Here is a 22,293-nt window from a genome sequence, read left to right on the forward strand (position 1 = left end):
TTTTCTAGGAATTCTCATGTTTCTTCCTTGTCACTCTACACCACTCTGCACAATTCCCCTTCCATTATCATCTCCGCATTGAAAACAAACCGGATATACGATGAAAGAGTAATGCAACGGAGAAAAATTCTCTCCGGCGCCGGGATTTGAACCCGGGTTTTCAGCTCTACGTGCTGATGCTTTATCCACTAAGCTACACCGGATACCACCCCGGCGTCGGACAGAATCATCTCAGATTAAGCTCCAACTCTTGGGTTCCCTCTAGTGGCCGCCCTCTGCACTACGTCATAGATGTCTATGAACGTAGGACCGAAGTCCACACATGTGCTGAGGTGCACTCGTTATGAGTGACTAGTTGACCGGGATCCGACGGAATAAGCGCCGTCTTAAATCACGAAGTGATTTACGCATATCATATATATTATTTTAATGTACCTAAGTACATTACTTCGGTACATTAAAATAATATATAAAATAAACCGGATATAGATTTAAGCATATATTTTTAAGTAGAATAACGTCTTACTGTATATGGTGTGGTCGACGTGATAGGCTCACGGTGTCCGATATACATGTAGCCTATGCTGTACAAACTTTTTAGAAACCTACAACAAGCAATAATTTTTGAGAGTGTACTCCACTTTCTTGATTTTTCTGTGCCGGTCTTTGAATTTTTTTTTCGGCTTTTCTAGCTTCCCTTCTTTCATTTCTTTATGTTTTCGATAGAGTCATTGCTTTTCTTTCGCTGATATACCAGTCATTTTGATTTTGTGATCTTCTGAAAATTGTTTTTTAATATAGCCTACAGTTTAGTTTCTTGTAAACATTCGACCATGAAACCGCGGTAACAAGATTTTGTCACTGTCCAACAATTGTATTACCTCTGCATACCCGTTATATGGCCTGAACAATAAGACAATATGTTGAGATATACTTTGTATGCCAACATCGCGTATTCAGTATTATTTCATAGCTATGCAAACTTACGTCATTTTAGTTTGTTTTTAATATTTGACATGATCTTTTTAATATTGTTTTGTATGATTAATATTGTCACTGTGTCATATTTTACTCTAGTTATGTCATTTCCAAATGTAAAGCAAAGTTTTTGTAATTGATTTTAGATGGATATCTGTTATATCTCGTACCTGAAGATGCCCTACAAAGGGCGAAAACGTTAGTATTAAGACTAAATAAGATGTAACACATCAGTGTTTTCTTTTATATGTAATCAATGCTCAAGCCATAAGACGGAATAAATAATTAATTATATTTTGATATATGTTATTATTGAAGGAGGTTGCCATTTTCAGCATATGTTGTGAAAAATGATGTAACTCATGTGAAAACTAATGTAACTAATGTGAAAACTGATGTAAGTAAACTTAATAAATTCATCTTTATAAATAACTTATATGTGAACGTATTATTAAGATGTGCGCGACTTTTGGATCGCTCTGTATTAGACATTCACATGTGACGGAAGTTTCTGGAAAGACACAAACCAGAGGACAGACATGTAGATAAACATCCTCTTCGAATACAGATCCTCTTGAGTTGTAACAGCACATTCTTATCTCTTGGGGACAGTTAAATGCGCATATTTCCCAGTCTCTAGTTGCCACCTTCTTGTGCAGTTCCCAAGGCATGGTGGAAGATGTTCGCGTCAGATGTAATGACTCGGAGATCTGGTGTAATGACTGCGAACAGGTGGCACTGCGGGTGCCATCGAGGCATGACAACCGGGCTTTCAAGGTCCACTGTGTCTCAAAATTGCAGCGGAGATACCAGAATATCTATTTGTTTGTCCCGTGGAAACAGTTAAGTGCAGCTCACACACTTCAACAACTGTCGCAAATCTTGCAAATAATCTGAGGTCAGACCCTGGTTAACATGACGTCTCGGACAAATGTTTACAGATGCATTAAAGGACATGTATGTGTCCTACAACTGCACTTGACTTCTAGGTCCAGTCGCGTTTGTACAAGAAATGCCTTATGTCGACCTGTCTGGCTGTCCCCTTGACATAGGGTACCATCTGTCTGTCCAACTGTTTGACTGCATGGAATTCAGCTATACTGGGCACAATTTTACGTCCTTGATTCTCAGGAGTCCTAAGGAAATTTGTGTCAATGTCCAAACTTGATCTGTATCGGTCAAATATTCTGTACTTCAGAAATAGAGTTTCGTGTATTCAAACGTGTGTTGGAACTTATTTTCAACGTTTCGGAACTACACACAGGTTCCATCATCAAGGCAAATGGGTACCGCCAGAGTGGTCACCTACTTTGTTGGGCTTGTTATATCTGGTTACTCCAAGGAATTGAACAAGAATAATGGTACGTTTATTCCTTATATGTAGAACCCGGGTGTTTAGGTATTTATAACAGTTAAAATAGGTAGGCAAAAAAGGCAATAAAAACGTAAAAAGGCACAATCAATTTTGAAAAAGGCATTATGAATTTAAAAAGGCATAATATATTTTAGAACAAATTTAAATTATATCAACATAACTCACATTTTTACTTCGTAGTTGACACATGTTGACTTATAAAATACTTTTTTCGTGATTAACTGTCTTTCCACAAACCTTACATAACAAAAATGTTCCATCGGTTGAAAACATATGGGTACCAAATTCACTAACGTAAGCATGAAGTTTACTTTTCAATGGTTTACTGAATGTAGACATTCTAGCTAACCGATCTTATACCTTCTGTCACCGACAGTAACAGACTCTTCCTCACTCAGATTTCTTTCTCCTACCATAACAAACATTTGTAGCACAAAATTATACAGTAACAGTAAGATTTGAAAATATGAAAGCAAAGAATTGAAAATGTTACGTGACAACTTCTATGAGAACGAGCTTAATATATTTTAAAATTATGAAGCTGATTGTTGGTATGGTGAAGACATGACATTATATTTTGTAACTGTGGATTGTCGATCATTAATCATTATTCCTATTATACCAGTAGTATAAGATCACGATTATTAGAAGATTAAGCACCGAAATAAATTACTTTCATTTATTATTGTTTTGCTAACATTTTTAGTGAGTCATTTTTTCTTCATACACATTACATTGCAATTAATTATAAAATTGCAAATAAGCAAGAACTATTGCTTTAAAATGACAAAAAAGGCTTTTATTATTGAATTAGCAAGAAACACTTAAAAAGGCAAAATAGACAAAATAAAAATTGGCCCTATCACTTTGATTTACCCCAAATCACATTTATATCTATGCAAATAACGGTTTACTTCTACCCAGTAAAAAAGGTATTTTGCCAAGCATCCGGGCTCTACTTATATGCAGAAATAACTGACTACTAGGGATAAATCAGACACCCGAAAATCGATATTATAATTTAAGCATACATATGTGAAAGAGATAAAAAATATTTGAGATTAATAAAACTAATTGATCATGTTGTTGGTACAGAGCAGAAAAGTTCCAATCATTAAGTCTCATAAATAGACTTAAATATAGCCTACTTTATGATCTGCGAAGTAGTATCCCATGATGAAATCAGCGGCCGGAAACTGCCGTCAAAACCAATGTGGCGGATAATATGTCTTTATAGTAACTGTGATGAAGCGAAACTGGTTACAGTTGAACTAATTGTAAGTGCATGTCCGGTGGTTAAAATATACAAAGTTATTACAAAGGTAGAATTCATTCAAGTGTTCATTCTTCGTATTTTAACATGTAAAATCGGTTTTCGGTCAATGATTGCATCATGGCATACTATAACCCGGATCATACAACTAAGTCCTAATTTCTCAGAATGATTGGAAAATCTTAATCTCTGTACTAACAACATTATCAATTAATTCTACTAGTATTGAATAAATTATGTTTATTCATGACTGCAGTCACCTCTGATTGAGATTCTGGCTGATATGTAATCTATTATTAGGCAGTACATGTCACTTGACTATATGTGACAGAGGAAGAACAATTCTGTGGTGTTCGGGTAAAGGGGTATAAGTCATTTTTTTGTCCAGGTGGAATTTTGTTCCCCAGATGAACACGCAAGTTAAATTATACAAGTGATGTGCAAAAATCAAAGAATACAAGCAGTTGATGTGTTTTATTTGTGTAGAAAATTATTTGTAATAAGGGTTCCAAGTTTAATTTTCATTTATCTCCGAACTCATTTTTATAACTTATCTCCCTTTACCCAAACACCACAGAATTATTGTTTGTATACATCTGAAGTCTGATTAGTGTAATATGCAGCTAGTCGACGATATATGCAATGGAGGGGGAAAGGAACTGGCCACGCTACCCCATTATCTCCTGGGCTAGTTGCCTCATAAGTGGTGCCATGTTGGTATCGCTTGTGCGGTTCAGAACTGTCTTCGGACAGTTGACATGACTGGTGTCTAGGTCTTTATTTCACCGTCCTTAGGAACCTAAACAATGGATTTATTCACTGCAGCAGTGAATTAATAGTACTTTATGCAACGAGCCTATAATGGTAGTAATTAAGACGCGAGTATGTTTGTTTATGAAACGAGCGCAAGCGAGTTTCATAATTTTCATACGAGCGTCTTAATTACCATTATAGGCAAGTTTCATACGACTTTTTATGCTCGACCATATTTCTAACTTGAAATTATTCATAAGTTTTCATGTTATGGTTATGTAAGTGACGAGCGGAACTGACCTGAATTGTGAGATGTGCGCAGACGCGAAAGTATTGATTTTTTCCGAGGCACGAATATCATTGACCTTGATATAACCTAGAGAATAAGATGAACATTAGTTTTGATATAACATGGAAATTGATTTAGAATTGAAAAACGAGATGACAAATTGAATTTATTTGAATATTATTTACAATTAACGCTAATTATTATAGTAACAGAACATAACCTTCTGCGACAGTATTGGATTTCCAGCCTCCGTGACTTTTCGCTAATTGTCTTTCGATTGCATATCCGAGAATAATCGATACTTGCGGTTTTATAACGGTACAAAGGTGATTTCTCATTGGCTGAACAACTGAATTATAATGAATAGGTGTACTTTAATGAGGTGCATTAAAAGGCTACTACCAGGTGTATAATTACTACATTTCGGCATGGTCGAGCATAAAATTTTTTTAAATCTCTCCATGACAACCAACACATTAGCAACAATAAAATACATACATTCATTTACCTATATCTTCGTCACGGACACATTACAAAGAAAAGGCGTACAATTTAAAATTAAATTTAGATACCAGTAATGAATAAAATATTATATAACACACGGGAGTAATATTATTTTATATTAGTCTATAAGAGAGTAGAATTGAATTTTATGCGCGAGGAGGACGTTTAGCGCCCGAGGCAAAGCCGAGAGTGATAATTTCCACGAGCGCATAAGATATGTTTACTCTCGTCTGCTATACAATATTTTATTCATTACTGATATCTACAGAGTGATCCATTTGGGTATGGATAAAATAAAAACACCGTAAAACATTTACTACTGAACTTTATTTGTTGAAACTTTGTGCATACAACACTGAAAGATGGGAAATTCCTCAGAGCTCAACATGACCCCCATTGCGCACCCTGCAGAACTCATAACGATGATGCAATTCAGCCCTTGTCCGTTGTAACATAAGAGGGGTGATTTGTTGAAAAGCTTCAGTAATTTTTACTCTCAGATCATCAATGTTCCTGGGTTTCTTTGAATAGACAATGTCTTTAACAAAACTTCACACGAAGAAGTCATGAGGGGTTAGATCTGGGGAGTTTGGGGGCCAAGCCAAGAGATAGCTGCTTCTCGTACTGGGTTTCGCCTGCAACCTCCTGGATGTTTTTTTAACCTGTTTCTACAAATGTTCAATACCACAACATTATAGAATCGTATTTAGTTACATTACGCACACCATACTCACGTCGAAATTCCCTTTGAACTCTTTTAACACTCTCAAATTTAGCATACCAAAGAACACATTGTGCCCGCTGTTGATTTGTAGTAACCATTTTAATTATTTACGATTTTCATTTGTCTTTTCAGATTATGCATTGTTGATTGTCATATATGGAAATAATAGCTTTATAATAAATTATTATTATTATCCATACCCAAACGGATCAGACTGTATATTTCATTATTGGTTTCAATTTTAAATTGTACGCCTTTTCTGTGTAATGTGTTGTTGTGAAGAAGTTGTAAATGAATGAATGTATGGATTTTATGGTTGCTATTGTGTTGGTTTTCATGCAAAAAGTTTCTAATTCACAGCAGTGAAGTGCTGTGAATAAAGCCATTGCTTAGGTTGCTGAGGATGGTGAAATAAAGACCAATTTAGATACCAGTTATGGATAAACAGATTTTATGGTCTCTTGAAAATTATCACCCTCGGGTTCATCTCGGGCGCAAAACTTTTCACTCGCGGATAAAATCTAATTTTACTCTCTTATACTATAAATTAACATTTATATTAATTGTATTATAATATATATAGCCTACATGTTCACGTTTTTTGGAGGTCCACACCTGTGGAGTAACGGTTAACGTGTCTAGCCATGAAACCAGGTGGCCCGGGTTCGAGTCCCGGTCGGGGTAAGTTACCTGGTTGAGGTTTTTTGGGGTTTTCCCTCAACCCAATATGAGCAAATGCTGAGTAACTTTCGGTGCTGGACCCCGGTCTCATTTCACCGGAATTATCACTTTCATCTCATTCAGACGCTAAATGATCTAAGATGTTGATAAAGCGTCGTAAAATAACCTACTAAAATAAAAAAAAACGTTTTTTGGATATCTCGTTTTGATGGAGTAGTTATTTTTACATATAGGACGATTAAGGATAAATATCAAATATTTAGGGGATGGTAGTATGGACTATTCTGAGTAAATAGATTTATATAAACGTGTGCCTAATTTTCAATGAGTGTGGAGATACACCAAGTGGCAAGAAGGAAAGACAAATGACTTATTGATTACTCGTACACTGAAAGCGAAAAAGAAAAAGCGAAAGCGAAAGCGAAACAAACGATTATCACCACGTTGCTTAACGAACAAAAATTAACTTAAAATAAATATACATTTTCATTAAATTCTAGCTACACGGCCAGGGACGGTCACCTTGTCAGTTTTCAGAGTTACTGTTCTGTCAACTACTTCGTTCTTAAGTCTTTATCATTGCGGCATTTAACAATTTTCTATCCTACTCACAATCTATAATTTAGGCTAATGATGTGATGATAAGAAATGGTATAATGGAGCAATGAGAATTATAGCCGAAACGAAATTGATGGAAAGGTTATCTACTTTTTATCCATTGCAAATATCTGCACCTACCACTCCTCTACTTCTTCCCTTCAAGGACTGTAGTCCTTTGTCTCTCCGTCCTCAGTCCTGTGAGCGTTTCGACCAACACCGCACAGTCACAACAAGCGGGATTCCTTAACTATGTGTCAGCACAGCGCAAGACTACCGTTCACATGAGCTGATTTGGAATTTTGTCTCTAAGTTGAAAGCAGGTTGTCTAATAGTATAATAAATTAGTTGTATTCTGCAGGCTTCTAATTCAGTGAACTTGAGTTCAATTCCTGGTAATAAATCAGAGATTTATGTTTCATTACCGGTCGGACAGTGTATTTCCCTTGCCTTAGTGATGGTGATGATTGTGATGGTTATAGTAATGATGTTAGTAGTGGTCAAATGGAAGTGGTAATGGGGGTAGTTTTCATAGTGGTAGTGTTGGTAATCATCGTAATTTTGACGTGGTAGGGTGGCAGTGCAAGTAGTATGAATTAGAGGTGAACAACGATCGAGAAAGAAGACTAACAGCGCCCGCAAAGCCGAAAACCCGCACGTCAGTGTTCTATACGTCGCATCGTTGACGTAAAGACTGCTTGTGAGTGTTTCGAGACGTCGATATTGATCACTCCCGAAGTCCCGAACGTCAAGCAGCCTTGAATCGCCACGTTGTTTATACCTGATCGTAATTGAAAGTATTTCAACAAATGGTTTTATTAACTGAATTCTAAAAATAAATGAATCTGAACTTTTATCTACTTTGGCAACTGTTATGTATAAACAATCAAGTAGGCTATTTGAAACATCATCTCTACCTTTCAGTGTATAATAATCCGTTCGCTAGTCTTTATTTAATTACTAGGCCCTTATTAGAAGGCTAGAAATTTTCTATTCATATCATTAAGATCAAGTGTGCAATCTCAAATAAAAAAGTATTAACGTTATGTTTATGTTTCTTAGAAAGCAAATTTATTTGAGAATTGTTTTTTTTTTCTCTTTATATAACCATAGGTAATATCATATAATAGAACCAGAACATTTTGATAACTAAGATACTGTTCTGTTTTGTCTTTTTGTCTCGTTTAAACATTTATAATGTTATTTATTTCAATTATGTATGTTATTCAAAGTTACGAAATCTTTCCACGCCGACCAAATGCTATTTCGAGGATGATGAGCGAGACTCGAAGCGCACGAGAATGACGAGACAAGACTCGAAAGACAAATCCAACGAACACAGCGAGCGGCAGTTAGTTTTATTCTTCTATAGTATGAATTTTTTAAGTAGGTTATTTTACGACGCTTTATCAACATCTTTGGTTATTTAGTGTCTGAATGAGATGAAGGTGATAATGCCGGTAAAATGAGTCCGACGTCCAGCACCGAAAGTTACCCAGCATTTGCTCATATTGGGTTGAGGGAAAACCCCGGAAAAAACCTCAACCAGGTAACATGCCCCGACCGGGAATCGAACCCGGGCCATCTGATTTCACGGCCAGACGCGCTGATCGTTACTCCACAGGTGTGGACTCTCTAGCATGAATGTAGTGACATCGTGACATTAATAATAGTTGTGGTATTCGCGATTATTGTAATGTGATGACGGTGTAATTGATGGCGATTATGGTGATAATGTGATACTGGTGGTTGTGGTGGTACCGATGGTGGTGAGGGAGGAACCGGTCCACGCTCTGTAACGTGGGAACAGACAAGCTAGGCCGGATGCACCGTGTAGCAGGTGCACCCAGACTGGGAACGAGGTGCGAGGTCGGGACCGTTTCTCAACACGTCGCTACAACTAAAACGTGCGACGACTCAAATCTTCGACTCCTACGCCTTTTACTTGTCTTGACATAACCTCAATAACTGTGACCCAACTATAATGATATGTTTTCTGCCCTCAATTTGGTATTATACTGCACAATAATGATATCAAACAAATGTTATTTGCATGGGATGGCATTATTGCAGACATTCAAACACAATGGGTGGGCAAATCCAGTTATTTTATACCCAGACTACTTAAGATAATGCAATGTCTGGCAAACTGTAACACCACACCGTGTCCCGTTTAGAGGGATCGAGAAATAAATGCTCACCATTTAAAATCAGATAAAGACATTGTTGTGATTTACATCTGAGAAAATACAGAAACTGTCCAAGTTTATGCAACAATGGTTCAAAAACAACTACATATTCCGGCGCATGTGCACCAATGTTTAACGCGGAAACAAGCCTGACGTCATTCAGTAGACGAATAGAGCATTTCGTCACTGAACCATTCTTCTTCATCGAGGCGACAGTCATGGGGAATGTGTATCTGGACATGTTGCAGAACTTTTGTTGTTGGCCAACTCCCCCCCAGGATCGGTTTTTCAGCAATATGGGGCTCCACCCATTGCTGTGAAACAATGCAAAATTTCCTCATAGATTGATCGGAAAATGAGTTCCCCTTGCCTGGCTAAGTGGCTGTTTAGGTCACCCGATCTGACCCCCCCCCCCCTTTGACTTTTTTCTGGGGCTTTGTGAAGGTTGTTGTGCACCAACATGGTAGAGTTGACTCTTTGGAAGAACTGAGGCAACGCATTACAAATGCAGCTGCGCCAGTCACTCCACAAATGTTACAGAACACTTGGCAGGAGGTTGAGTACCGTTTAGATTCTGCAGGGTAACTCTAGGCGTATACATCGAGTTGCATTGACCATTCTTCGAAACTCTGAGAGTTTTTACATCAAGTTATGTAAAAAGTTATGTTACAAAACCATTATTTACACTTGAAATTATCACTTATTTCTCGATCGCTCTAAGCGGGACGCAGTGTATTATTACATGTCAGGATTTTATTTCGTATCATATTTGAAATATATAGCGGGCCATTAAAAAAGTTACGTCAGTGCATTAGAAGTTGATAGAACTGGTAATTTACAATTGTTCATATTAGGCACCTTTCAAGATATGAATGTTTTCATTCATTCATTAAATTCATAGTGTTCTGCCCAAGGGCAGGTCCTTCAGCATTCTCCAATCTTTCCTATTTTCCAGCTCCCTCTTAGTTTCTGAATTTGATCCATGCATCTTAATGTCGTCTATCATCTTATATCGCCTTCTGCCCCGAACTTTTCTCTCGTTTACCATTCCTTCCAGTGCATCATTCAGTAGGCAGTTTCTTCTTAGTCATTAGCGCAACCAATTTATTTTTCTCTTCCTGATCAGTTTCAGTATAATTATTCTTTCTTCACTCACTCTTTCTAGCACAGTTTCATTTCTTATCCTGTCTGTCCATTTCACACGCTCCATTCTTCTCCATATCCACATTTCAAATGCTTCCAGTCGTTTCTTTTCAATTCTTCGTAATGTCCATGTTTCTGCTCCATAAAATGCCACACTCCACTCGAAGCACTTTACTAATCTCTTCCTTAGTTCTGTTTCCAAATATCCGCAGAATATTCTCCTTGTTCTATTAAAAGCTTCCTTTGCTATTGCTATCCTCCTTTTGATGTCCTGGCACATATTCATGCTACTGCTTATAGTACACCCCAAGTATTTGAAGCTGTCCACTTGCTTTATTGCCTCATTTCGAATTTACAAGTTTACCTTCATTATTTTTCTTCTGATAACCATGGACTTCGTCTTGTTTGCATTTATCTTCATTCCATACTGCTCACAGCTGTCATTCAGCTCCAGTAGCATATCCCTCAGTATTGTCTCCTCTTCTGCTAACAACGCCATGTCAACATCAAATCTTATGCACTTTATTCTTCTTCCTCCTGCTTTCACTTCTCCCATGTTTTTATTTCGGCGTCGAAAGTTATTTCAACTCTAGTAATTCAGTTGTGGCAGAAAAATATTCACTTAATAAAACCAATTGATCATAGCAAACACTCTGTTAATTTTGTAGTTGACCAGTTCAATTCGGCCTCATTGCAAGTTATCGTGCTTTGAAGTCTACGTTTATTTACATCACACATTTGGTGTAAAATACGGAAAACAAAATTGACATTTCTTGTTACTGATTAGTATTCTAATAAATTTTATTTTTTTAATTTACTTTTTATATTTTATTTCTCTTTTACATTAAATTAAAAAAAAATGTCATGAATCCTTCAAAATTCAATGAATAATATAGAACTAAAATATCATTTATGTTGTTTGTTTAGTCAACTGTCCGAAGACAGGTCTGAACTTTACAAGTGATACCAAGAAGGCACCACTTATGAGGTAACTAGGCCAGGAGATAATGGGGTAGAGTGGCCAGATGTTTTCCCCCTATTATTTATGTATATAATATATTACTCCATTATATTATTGAATAATATTTTGTATTTACTTTGCAATTATATTCTTAATACTTTTTTATTTTACTGTATTAATGTTTAAAGGGGCATCGCTCCTTGTACTTTCTATGGTAATGTCACAAGAGGTCTGAGGTCTCCTGATAAATCCTTGAGCGATGCGAGTGAATTTATCTGGGAAATTTCAGACCTCGAGTGGTATTTATTAGGACATTTCGTGAATAAAATAAAAATGTAAATAATATATCTCTAAAATTCGCTGACAAAATGTTAGTAATTGTATATTTATGAATACTTAACCTATTCAGACATTGTGAAGTTAAAATAGATAAATATCGAATACTGCAATAAAGAAACTGGATGTTATTCGGTAATGCCAATTGAGAAAAGCGAAATACAGGTTTAACAATGTTAATTACATGTACTGCGCTTTTGTCTTGTTATTATAACAGAAATACATTTTCAGTATTTGCTGAAATCATAATTAAATTGAAACATTTTATAGTATAATTACAATTAGCCTGATTAGTACAGTACGGTACATTAATTAAATGAACAATTGTTATGAAGGAGTGTCATTTTATTTAGACACAATGGACATGGAATTAAAAGATGAAGATGTAGACGTGGAAGTATAATTTCGCACTTTATTTATTACAGTAGATTCATGCTCATTGATTTACGTGGAAACAGATGACACTGACAAAACAAAAGAACGACCATGCGATAAATTGTTAGTGACAAATCGAGCTGCAAAAATTATCGCAGTGTATGACTGTGATAGGTTGGAATTCAAAGTTTCATTACACTTCATTGGTCGAAAATGAAATGACGTCTATGACGTCATATAAACGAAATAGTCTAGTTAACCTACTCTTCTGTGTATTACCTGATACAATTTCATTGCATTTCTTGTATTATTATTTTGGTATTTTTCGCTTTACTTTTGCTTACTGATATTTTATTAATTAAATAAAATAATTATTTTAGTGTAGGCTTAAACATGTAACATTACTTATTCATTATTTAACGTAAACTTCACTTCCGGCCACAAGCATTTGCTTCATCGGCAGTGTAACCAAAAGTGTACTATTATCTTTCAAATAAAAATTATTATTATTACTATTATTATTATCATTATTATTATTATTATTATTTATATTTATATTTATATTGTTTGCTATTGTTGTTTGACAGGCGCGCTCACCAAGTCGCAGTTCCCTGTGTTCACGATTTTCGCGCAGAAGACCTGCATCAGGGCGTCCTGCTCGCGGCCCTGGGTGTTCGAGGTGGTTCGCGGAAACGAGTTACGCACCTACATCCGACGTCGACGCCGAGTGGGGACGCGCCGTGAGTGTATGGAGCTGTGTCTTCAGGAACATGAATTCACGTGCAGGTAAGTCTTCTACATATTGCTATGTATTAGGCTATCACCCTCCAAAGAAGAGCCTGGCCCAGCCGAATCTCTCAGATGATGGAAGACTTGTTGAGGTTAAAGAAAATGAGTCTGGTAATACTAGATACAATGACTTAACGGAAAGGAACCTTGAGTAGTGGTAGAACTTGTGGATTGAGCCACAGGACAAAGATTTTTGACAGATATCAATGTGTTGTCTGAAGTGGAAAAAGTTTGACGTATTGTTCCCACGATACTGGAGTTCCATCACGAGTTACTGAGAGATCGAGAAACCGAACGTGACTTTCGAGTAAATTGAACTAAGAGGATGAAATCTGTCGTAGGAATTAGTAAATATTCTGGTTTCATCTACTTGAGCGAAGCAATTGTAATGGTTATTTGCAAAATTACATGGTTCACAGTTGTTTAGTTTTGAGGAAAGAATACTATAAATGTTTTTTTATAGGTGTGTAACTATGTCAGACAAACACTTTATTATCTCTCATTCATAAATAAGTATTATCTTACGTTTCTTCAGAGCATTATTTTTAAATCCTTGGACTCGTATTGTTTTTATCAAGGATCAATAAAAACAAACTCTATTAACGTTTTTGACAAGATAAACACGAGTATATCTCATTATTAGGGCTAAGAATTGTATCCCGTTACATTGCGTTTCACGCGCCCCTGTCTTTAGGTACCAGTCAGTGGCGTAGCGTCAATGTAAGCTAAAAAGCTCAGCTTTCCCACTTAATAATAATTTCATAATAAACCTGCAGTTTATGAACAAAATTATTTATTAATTTTAATGCAATTTATATTTACGCGCTAAATATTGTAATGCGGCAGCTCAGGATGATCTGTGAAGCAACAGTAAACATGAAGCATGCACACACCAGCTTCCAATCCCCTCCACTGAATTACAAGCATACTGGTTTCTTCAGTGGCGTAGCATGAAATTTTGAGCAGGGGAAGCTAACTCAAGTTGTCTTTCATGTACGAGGAAACGTATTGCGTCTTAAAATAAATAGTAGTCGATGTCAAGTCAGCAGTCCGAAGTTTGCTTGGAACCTCATAAGTAATACCAATAAGGCATCACCTCAAATGGTACGTAGTAAAATATAATTTGATGGTTTACACATATCTCTATAGACACATACAATACTTATAATTTAACATTAGCTCACTCACTGTCATATTTAGAAAAAAAAACACAATATTAACGGTCAATAGATACAGTGTTAGTAAAATTACATCAATCAACGTTAAAAGCCACCGGGTAGCTCTGTCGGCTAAGGCGCTTGCCTGCCGATCCGGAGTTGCGTTCGGGCGTGGGTTCGATTCCCGCTTGGGCTGATTACCTGGTTGGGTTTCTTCCGAGGTTTTCCCCAACGTAAGGCAAATGTCAGGTAATCTATGGCGAATCCTCGGGCCTCATCTCGCCAAATACCATCTTGCTATCACCAATCCCATCGACGCTAAATAACCTCGTAGTTGATACAACGTCGTTAAATTACCAAGTAAAAAAATCAACGTTAAAATCTTTATCAGAAGATTATTTTTGACTACATAAATTGGTGTCAGGAACTGTTATTTCACTCATTATTTATTATATCAGCTAAAGTGCAACACAACTCACGAAAGAGATAACTCGGAAGCTAATTATTTCCAATGCTAAAGCTAGCTTCTTGCGAGCCTTGCGACCAGGGTAGTTTAGTTAGAAAGGGATGGAAAATCTGCGGGGTGCGTTACACAGAAGAATGCGTGAAAGAAACGAGTCTGTGGAGGGGATTGGAAGCTGGTGTGTGCAGGCTTCATGTTTACTGCTGCATCACAGATCATCCTGAACTGCCGCATCACAACATTTAAGACGTACTTATAAATTGTATAAAAATTAATAAATAATTTTGTTCATAAGCTGCAGTTTATTGTGGAGTTATTAATTGGGGAAGCTGAGCTTTTTAGCTTACATTGACGCTACGCCACTGGGTTTCTTTCACGCAATCTTCTGTGTAACCACCCCTCAGATTTTCCATCTCTTTCTAACTAAACTATAGTTAGTCGCAAGACTCGCAAGAAACTAGCTTTGACATTGAAAAGAATTTAGATTCCGAGTTATCTCTTTCGTGAGTTGTGTTCAATTGAAGTGTTTGTGTGCATTGTGGTTGATATAATAAATAAAACAAACGACCGACCTCCCTTGCTGGCAATGGACACAACCAAAAGATAGACGCATACTTACGTAATGATACTAATACTGTATCTGTTGACCGTTAATATTGTGATTTCTCTAAATATGACAAGGAGTGAGCTAATGTTATACGTATACGTATCTATTTCTTAGAGATATGTGTAAACTGTGAATCATATTTTACTAGGTACCATTTGAGGTGATGCCTTATTGGTGTTACTTACGAGGTTCCAACCAATCTTCGGACTGCTGACTTGACATTGACTACTATTTATTTTAAGACTATATTTTTGCAATACTTTTTCTCATATGTACATGAAAGACAACTTGAGTTAGCTTCTCCTGCTCAAAATTTCCTGCTACGCCACTGGTACCAATACGTAATTGCGTTGGGGTGGGGGATTTCAGTGTGTTTCGTTCAGCAGTGAACTTCAGTTGATCGGTTACATTACGACCGAATACTGCTATTCGTAACAGGCAACATTCAACGTCCTGTAAAGAAGAATAATAGCAAGATGCCGAGGACGAAATTTGTGACTTAATTTCAAATGAGGAAATTTGTAATAATGATACAGATTTTGAAATAAATAATGCTTGTGTAAAATATTTCAATTATGTCTTCATTGTTTCTGCAGAAGTGAAACGAAGTTTTTCTATATGTAATGCCATGTTTTCTAGCAACAGGTAATCATTCTCCTTTGGGAATTTGAAAATATGGTTTGTTATTTACTCCAACAATATATGAAATGAAAAATTATATGAAACAAAAAATATAATACACTGTCATATTAACATAGTGAAATAATAAGGCTGATACTTGTCAATGTCATGTTAGGTGTATTTTTACAGACAGAAAATAAAATGTCTTTAAAATAGTGCAATTTTTTTAACAAAGAAAATGATGTCTTTAAATTGTTCTTTAGCAGATAGTTGTGTTTCGAAGTCAAAGGAGTGGCTTTCAACCATCCAAATGCTGAGGACTAACTTACAGTGAGGATAAGCATGAGTTCAAACGAACGAAAGACACTGCGTTAACTCACCCCGACTCTGAGACGTACTCAAAGTCAGAGGCGCACGAAGCGCACTGGTATTATAAAGGCATATACTTCTCAGGCCAACTCATTACAGTAAGCACTATACGAAGTCGTTTCTTCATAAAATAATTTCTTTAATCTTGTACACATGTTGCTTTACAAGATACAAGAGTAAATGAAAATAAAATATTTTACCGTTTTGTAACTTTCACAAGACAAAAACGAGCATAGCTCATTATATAAGTATTTTTAATCCTGAACTCATGTTGAATAATAAATAAAAATAAAGTTTATTGTCGTTTTCTAATTTTCACAAGACAGACACTACTATAACTCATAGCATAAGTATTTTTTAATCTTGTACTCATGTTGTTTAACAAGGAAAAATAAAAATAAATATTACTGTCGTTTTATAACATTTCCCAAGACAAACACGAGTATATCTCATTACATAAGTATTTTTAATCTTGGACTCATGTTGTTTAACAAGAAAAAATAAATGTTATTTTCGTTTTGTAACTATGACAAGACAAACACGAGTAAGTAGCCTACTCTCTCTGTAATATTATCTGAAGTTATTTTTGTAGCATTATTTTTTTTTTATTCTTGAACTCGTGTTAAAAAAAACAATTTCATTAGCGCTGTGTATTTTTGACAGGACAAACATGAGTGATTGTCTCTCAGTACATAAATATTATCTGAAATCATATCATTATGTTTTCATTCTTGTACTCGTCATGTTTATATAATCGATAGGACCACTTTCCTAGCATTGTGTAACTTTGACAAACGAAACACAACTTAATGTCTGTCATTAAAATAATGTTTTCGGAATTAATATCTTCATGAAATATTCTACTTTTAGATAAATATTGTTTTAACAAGTTGTTTAATTTTGGCAAGTCAAACACAAGCAAGTTTCTCATATCATTTGAATTAATTCCTCAATAACATATATATATATATATTTTTTGGGCAAACGTTTTAACAAGAATCTTTAACAAAAATATTAAAACTGTGTAAATCTGGTAAAATGAACATGAGTAACTAACCGTCATTACATACGTATCATCTGAATTATTTTTTTCATAACATGTTCTCTTTGGGAGAAAGAAAATAACATTAACACTGCAACTTTTGTAACAGAAACACGAATAGTTGTGTCTAATTACAGAAGTATGATCTCAATTATTTTCTTAATTTCATGTCTTATATTTGAACATGTGCTACTTTGACAACAAACTTTGATACAAATATTAACGCAGCGTAACTTTAGTCGAGTAATTGTATCTCATTACGAAGCCAGATCTGAATTAATTTCTTCATAATATACTCAATTTTGGGGCAAATGTTTTTTTAACAAGAAACGTAAACAAATAGCATGAACGCAGGGTGTGTCTTGTGATATAATGTGTTCATAATACATTTTACAGAGTTGTTTCCAATCTCTGATAACAAATTTGAATGACATCATGTGCGTCAGGAGTCACATGACAGCTGAACTGTGGCGCGAGGTGACAGACCAGTAATGAGTGATCTCATAGTCAGAGTGCACGGCGACTCACAGCATAAATTCCCAAGAAAGTCGAGCCTTTTTGGGAGGGATACATTACGACCCTTTCCAATGCCAAGTATTGTTAAGTGAAAATAAAATAAGCCTACAATAAACGAGGTTTCATTATTTCCAAGAAAGGCATCGTCTGTGTACTTAATAAGATTGGTAAAGCTCGAATGGAATTAATTTGTATCACCTCGTGGGGTGCAGCGACTTGTGACGGGGGTGGATTTGCTTACTTTTTCGTCTCTGGAATTAATCCCATCCGAGCTTTGCCAGTCTTATTAGGTACACAGAAGATGCCTTTCTTGGAATTAACGAAACCACGTGTTTTGCAGGCTCCTATGATTTCCATCGGAAAGAGTTGTTATGTACCCCTCCCAAAAAGGCTCGATTTTCTTGGGCATTGCTACTGTGATACACCGTGCACTCTGATTATGAAGTCACTCACTATTGGTCTGTCACCTCTCGCCGCAATTCAGCTGTCGGTGTGATTCCTGATGCACCTGACGTCATTAAAATTCGTTATCAGAGATCGGAAACAACCCTGTATTTCTGAAGGCATTTTTTTTTTTTTTTTTTTTGTAAATTCAGTAAAAACATCTGTTACCAATATGTAACTTTGTCAGGAGAAATGTGATTACTGATTAAGCATTTCTTGTTATAGAGTAATTATCTGTATTGCTAAGATTAATTTCTCTGTGATATAATGATTTAAATTAATTATTCGACTTATAATATTCTAATAACAATAAATAAAGACAATTCTTTATTAATGCACACTGTTGTGAATTTTTAAGGAAGTTAGTATTGCGTTTCCGTAGAAAGGACAGCGAAATGGTTATGTTTTCAGGGAACGGGGCGTTTACTCTTACAGTGAAGACAATTTTCTATCTTAAGAAGGTGAATTCATGTGGTTTTACGAATGACCTATTCAACTTCAGTTACAAATAGTTGCTCTGTGACTGCTACAAAACTGGGTCAGTAGTATAATTTGTATTACTCTATAAAGAGCGGATGTATGCATGTAAAGGCAGTGATAATGGTATGTGATTCTCCGAGCTGCTGTGAATGTAGCGTTTGATGAAGACAGAGTATGAAGGATCCCTTATTAAGCTACCAGTATAAAAAGTCTTTACAAATTAGCTTTCGTCAGAAAAAATAAAACTAATATTATTGGTGGAGGAAAAACTTTCGTTTCTAGAGAGGGGGAAAAAGGCAGAAGTGTGTTTTTGGATCTTTCTACGTTCCCTAATTAGATAAAGAGTAAAAGTACTAACGAATTCTAGTAGAATAATCAAGAATCGAACATCAAACCCACTCTCCTGTAATAAACACGCACGCTACTATCCGTGCTACGTCGTCTACTAGAATAACATTACAAGAATCTGAAGCTTGCGATGAGCTGTCGATGTATGAAGTGCCGTTAGTCCGTTTTTATCACACGAGCATTAACATGATTACTGGGCGATTAGATTCAGTCTAACGGCTTGGAGGAATTCCTGCGGAAATTGTTCATCTCCTGTCACACTAACCTGCTATTGGGTGCTATACAGTTCCACAAGAATATCGTCTCACGATGTTCACTATCCCACACTTAAAAACAGTATTAGCTGTATACTATTTATGAATGTTTAAATGCAGGTATCAATTTATTTACTTGTCTAGTTTTTTTGTGTATCTTCGTTCTTGTTTTATTTAGTGTTTATTTATGTATTTATTTTTTCATTTATTTACTTATTTATTTAAATATTTATTAAATTATTTGTTTGTCACGAGATGACGTAAAATTAATGGTTAAATTGTTATGTGTCCTTAAAGGAACTCGACACGGTATGGACGCACTCTCTTTCCTTTCCTTTAATTTTTTCCCTTCTTTTCTTTGCTTTTCCTTTCATTTTTATTCTCTTTCATCTTTGTTTCCCTTTTCTCTTTCCATTCATATATTTATCTTTTCGTTTCTTTCTTTTTTATTATTTTTCTTTCCTTTCATTTCCTTTTTTCCTTTCCTTTCCTCCTATTTCTTTCCTCTCTTCACCTTTCCCTTCCCTTCTCTTTATTTCCTTTTCTTTTCTTTTTTCTCCTTTCTCTTGCCTTTCTTTACCTTTTCTTTCCTTTCATTTTCTTTCCTCTCCTTTCCCTCCCCTTCTCTTTCCCTCCTTTCCTTCCTCGTCTCTTTATTTCATTTCCTTTCCTTTTCATTTTTATCCTTTCTCCCCTTTCTTTCTTTACCTTTTCTTTCCTTTTCTTTCCTTTCCTTTTATTTTCTTTCTTCTCCTTTCCTTCCTCTTTTCTTCATTTCCTTTATTTACATTTTCTTTTCTTTATTTTTCTTTCCTTTCCTTGTCTTTTCTTTTCATTCCTTTCCTCTTCTTTCTCTCCTCTTCTCTTCCTTTTCTTTGCTCTTCTTTTCTTCCCCTTCTTTTTATTTTCTTTTCTTTCCTTTCTTCTCCTTTCCTTCTCCTTCCTTTCCTTTCCTTTCTTTTCCTTTCCCTCCCCTTCGCTTCCTTTCATTTCCTTTCCTTTCCCTCCCCTTCTCTTCCTTTCCTTTCCTTTCCTTCCCCTCCCCTTCTCTTTATTTCCTTTCCTTTCGTCTCCTTTCCCTTCCCTTCCCTTTTCCCTTTCCTTTCCTCTCCTTTCCCTTCTCTTTTCTTCCTTTCCTTTCCCTTCTCTTTTCTTTCTTTACTTTTTCTTTTCTTTACTTTTCTTGTCTTTTCTTTTCTTTCCTTCCTCTCTTTTCTCTACTCTCCTTTTCCTGTTTTTACTCTCCTTTCCCTCCCCTTCTCTTTATTTCCTTTTCTTTCCTTTCTTCTCCTTTCCCTCTCCTTCTCTTCCTTTTCTTTTCTTTCCTTTCCTTCCTTTTCTTTTCCTTTCCTTTCCCTCACCTTTTCTTCCTTTCCTTTCTTTTCCCTCCCCATCTCTTCCTTTCCTTTCCTTTCCCTCCCGTTCTCTTTCCTTTCCTTTCCTTTCCTTTCCTTTCCTTTCCTTTCCTTTCCTTTCCTTTCCCCTTATCTTTCTTTTCTTTCCTTTCTCTCCCCTTCTAAACCTTTCCTTTCCTATTTTCTATTATTACCTTCCTTTTCTATCCATTTATTCTGTCTATATGTCAGAATATCTGACCGTGAAGCGAGCGGGCCCGGAATCCTGATTGGCACAAGTTACCTGGTTGAGGTCTTCTCCGGAGTTTTCCCTCAACCCATTAAGAGCAAGTGCTGAGTAATTTTCGGCGCTGGACCCTGGACTCATTTCGCTTGCATTATCACCTTCATCTCGCTCAGACACTAGATAATCATCGCAGTTGATAAAACGCCGTAAAATAAATTTAAAAAAAACTTTCATTCCTTTTCTTTACTTGATTTGCTCTTCGTCTTTTTTTCTATAGTTCCCTTTACGTTCTCTAAATTTTTCTTTCCTTTCCTTTCCTTTCCTCCACTCCTAGTTTCCAATCTCTTTTAATCTTGCTTCTTGTCTTCTTCCGTCTCCTTACCTCTTTTCTCTCACCTCTCCTGTCAAACTGTCACTGTAGAATTCAAGAGTAATGTTTCTTAGAGCGCTGCTGTTAAGACTGCTTGTATTTAGATTCAATTATTGTTTCGTGATGCTTTTAGTGGTTCAAGTGCTGTCTGTAGTCACGAGGAGCTTATTTAGTTTGTTCTTGTTTTTCCCATCTTCATTTAGTCAGCTGTCTGTTAAAGTAGGTACGCCAGTCTGGAAGTGATTTTCCTTCTTTTTTTAAAGTCTGACCTGCGGTTATAGTCCGAAAATCTGTTTTCATGTTACATTCGCAGTTACAGCGTAGCAGTGTCGAAGAGGATTCCTTTTTGTTTCTTTGTAATATCGCAAGACATTTCTATGGTATTTATTTATATGATATCACAAAACAACTCCATGGGTTTTATTTTTGCAGTACATTACACGGTTTTTATGTTTATGCTCGACCATGCCGAAATGTAGTAATTATACACCTCGTAGCAGACCTTTAATGCATGTCATTAAAGTACACCTACTCATTAAAGGTCAGGTCTTTCAGCCAATGACGACTCAGGTTACAACTGTTCAGCCAATGACAGGTCAACTTTCTACCGTTATAAAACCGCAAGTATCGATTATTCTCGGATATGCAATCGAAAGAGAATTAGCGAAAAGTCATGGAGGCTGGAAATCCAATACTGTCGCAGAAGGTTATGTTCTGTTACTATAATAATTAGCGTTAATTGTAAATAATATTCAAATAAATTCAATTTGTCATCTCGTTTTTCAATGTCTAATTTTATTTCAATGTTATCTCTGTAGGTTCTTATGGCCTAGCAGGTCAATGTTGACATCTGTTCCTCGGAAAAAATCAATACTTTCGCGTCTGCGCACATCTCACAACATACGGGACATTGCTCCAGGTCAGAAACAATAACATTAATAATATCAAGTTAGAAATATGGTCGAGCTTAAAAAGTCGTATGAAACTCGCCTATAATGGTAATTAAGAAGTTCGTATGAAAATTATGAAACTCGCTTGCGCTCGTTTCATAAATATCCATACTCACTTCTTAAT

The 22,293-nt window shown here is 36.0% G+C and overlaps 1 protein-coding gene across 1 annotated transcript in view; it reads left to right on the forward strand.

Annotated features, from left to right (window-relative positions):
- Nucleotides 1-22,293, forward strand: part of LOC138696511 (uncharacterized) — a 150,142-nt gene that overhangs the window by 64,281 nt on the left and 63,568 nt on the right. Inside the window, exon 2 of the mRNA XM_069821566.1 lies at nt 12,766-12,964. Within this exon, the coding sequence (XP_069677667.1) occupies nt 12,766-12,964 (199 nt within the window). The remainder of the gene's footprint in view (nt 1-12,765; nt 12,965-22,293) is intronic.

This window comes from Periplaneta americana, chromosome 3, assembly GCF_040183065.1.
Source record: "Periplaneta americana isolate PAMFEO1 chromosome 3, P.americana_PAMFEO1_priV1, whole genome shotgun sequence".
NCBI lineage: Eukaryota > Metazoa > Arthropoda > Insecta > Blattodea > Blattidae > Periplaneta > Periplaneta americana.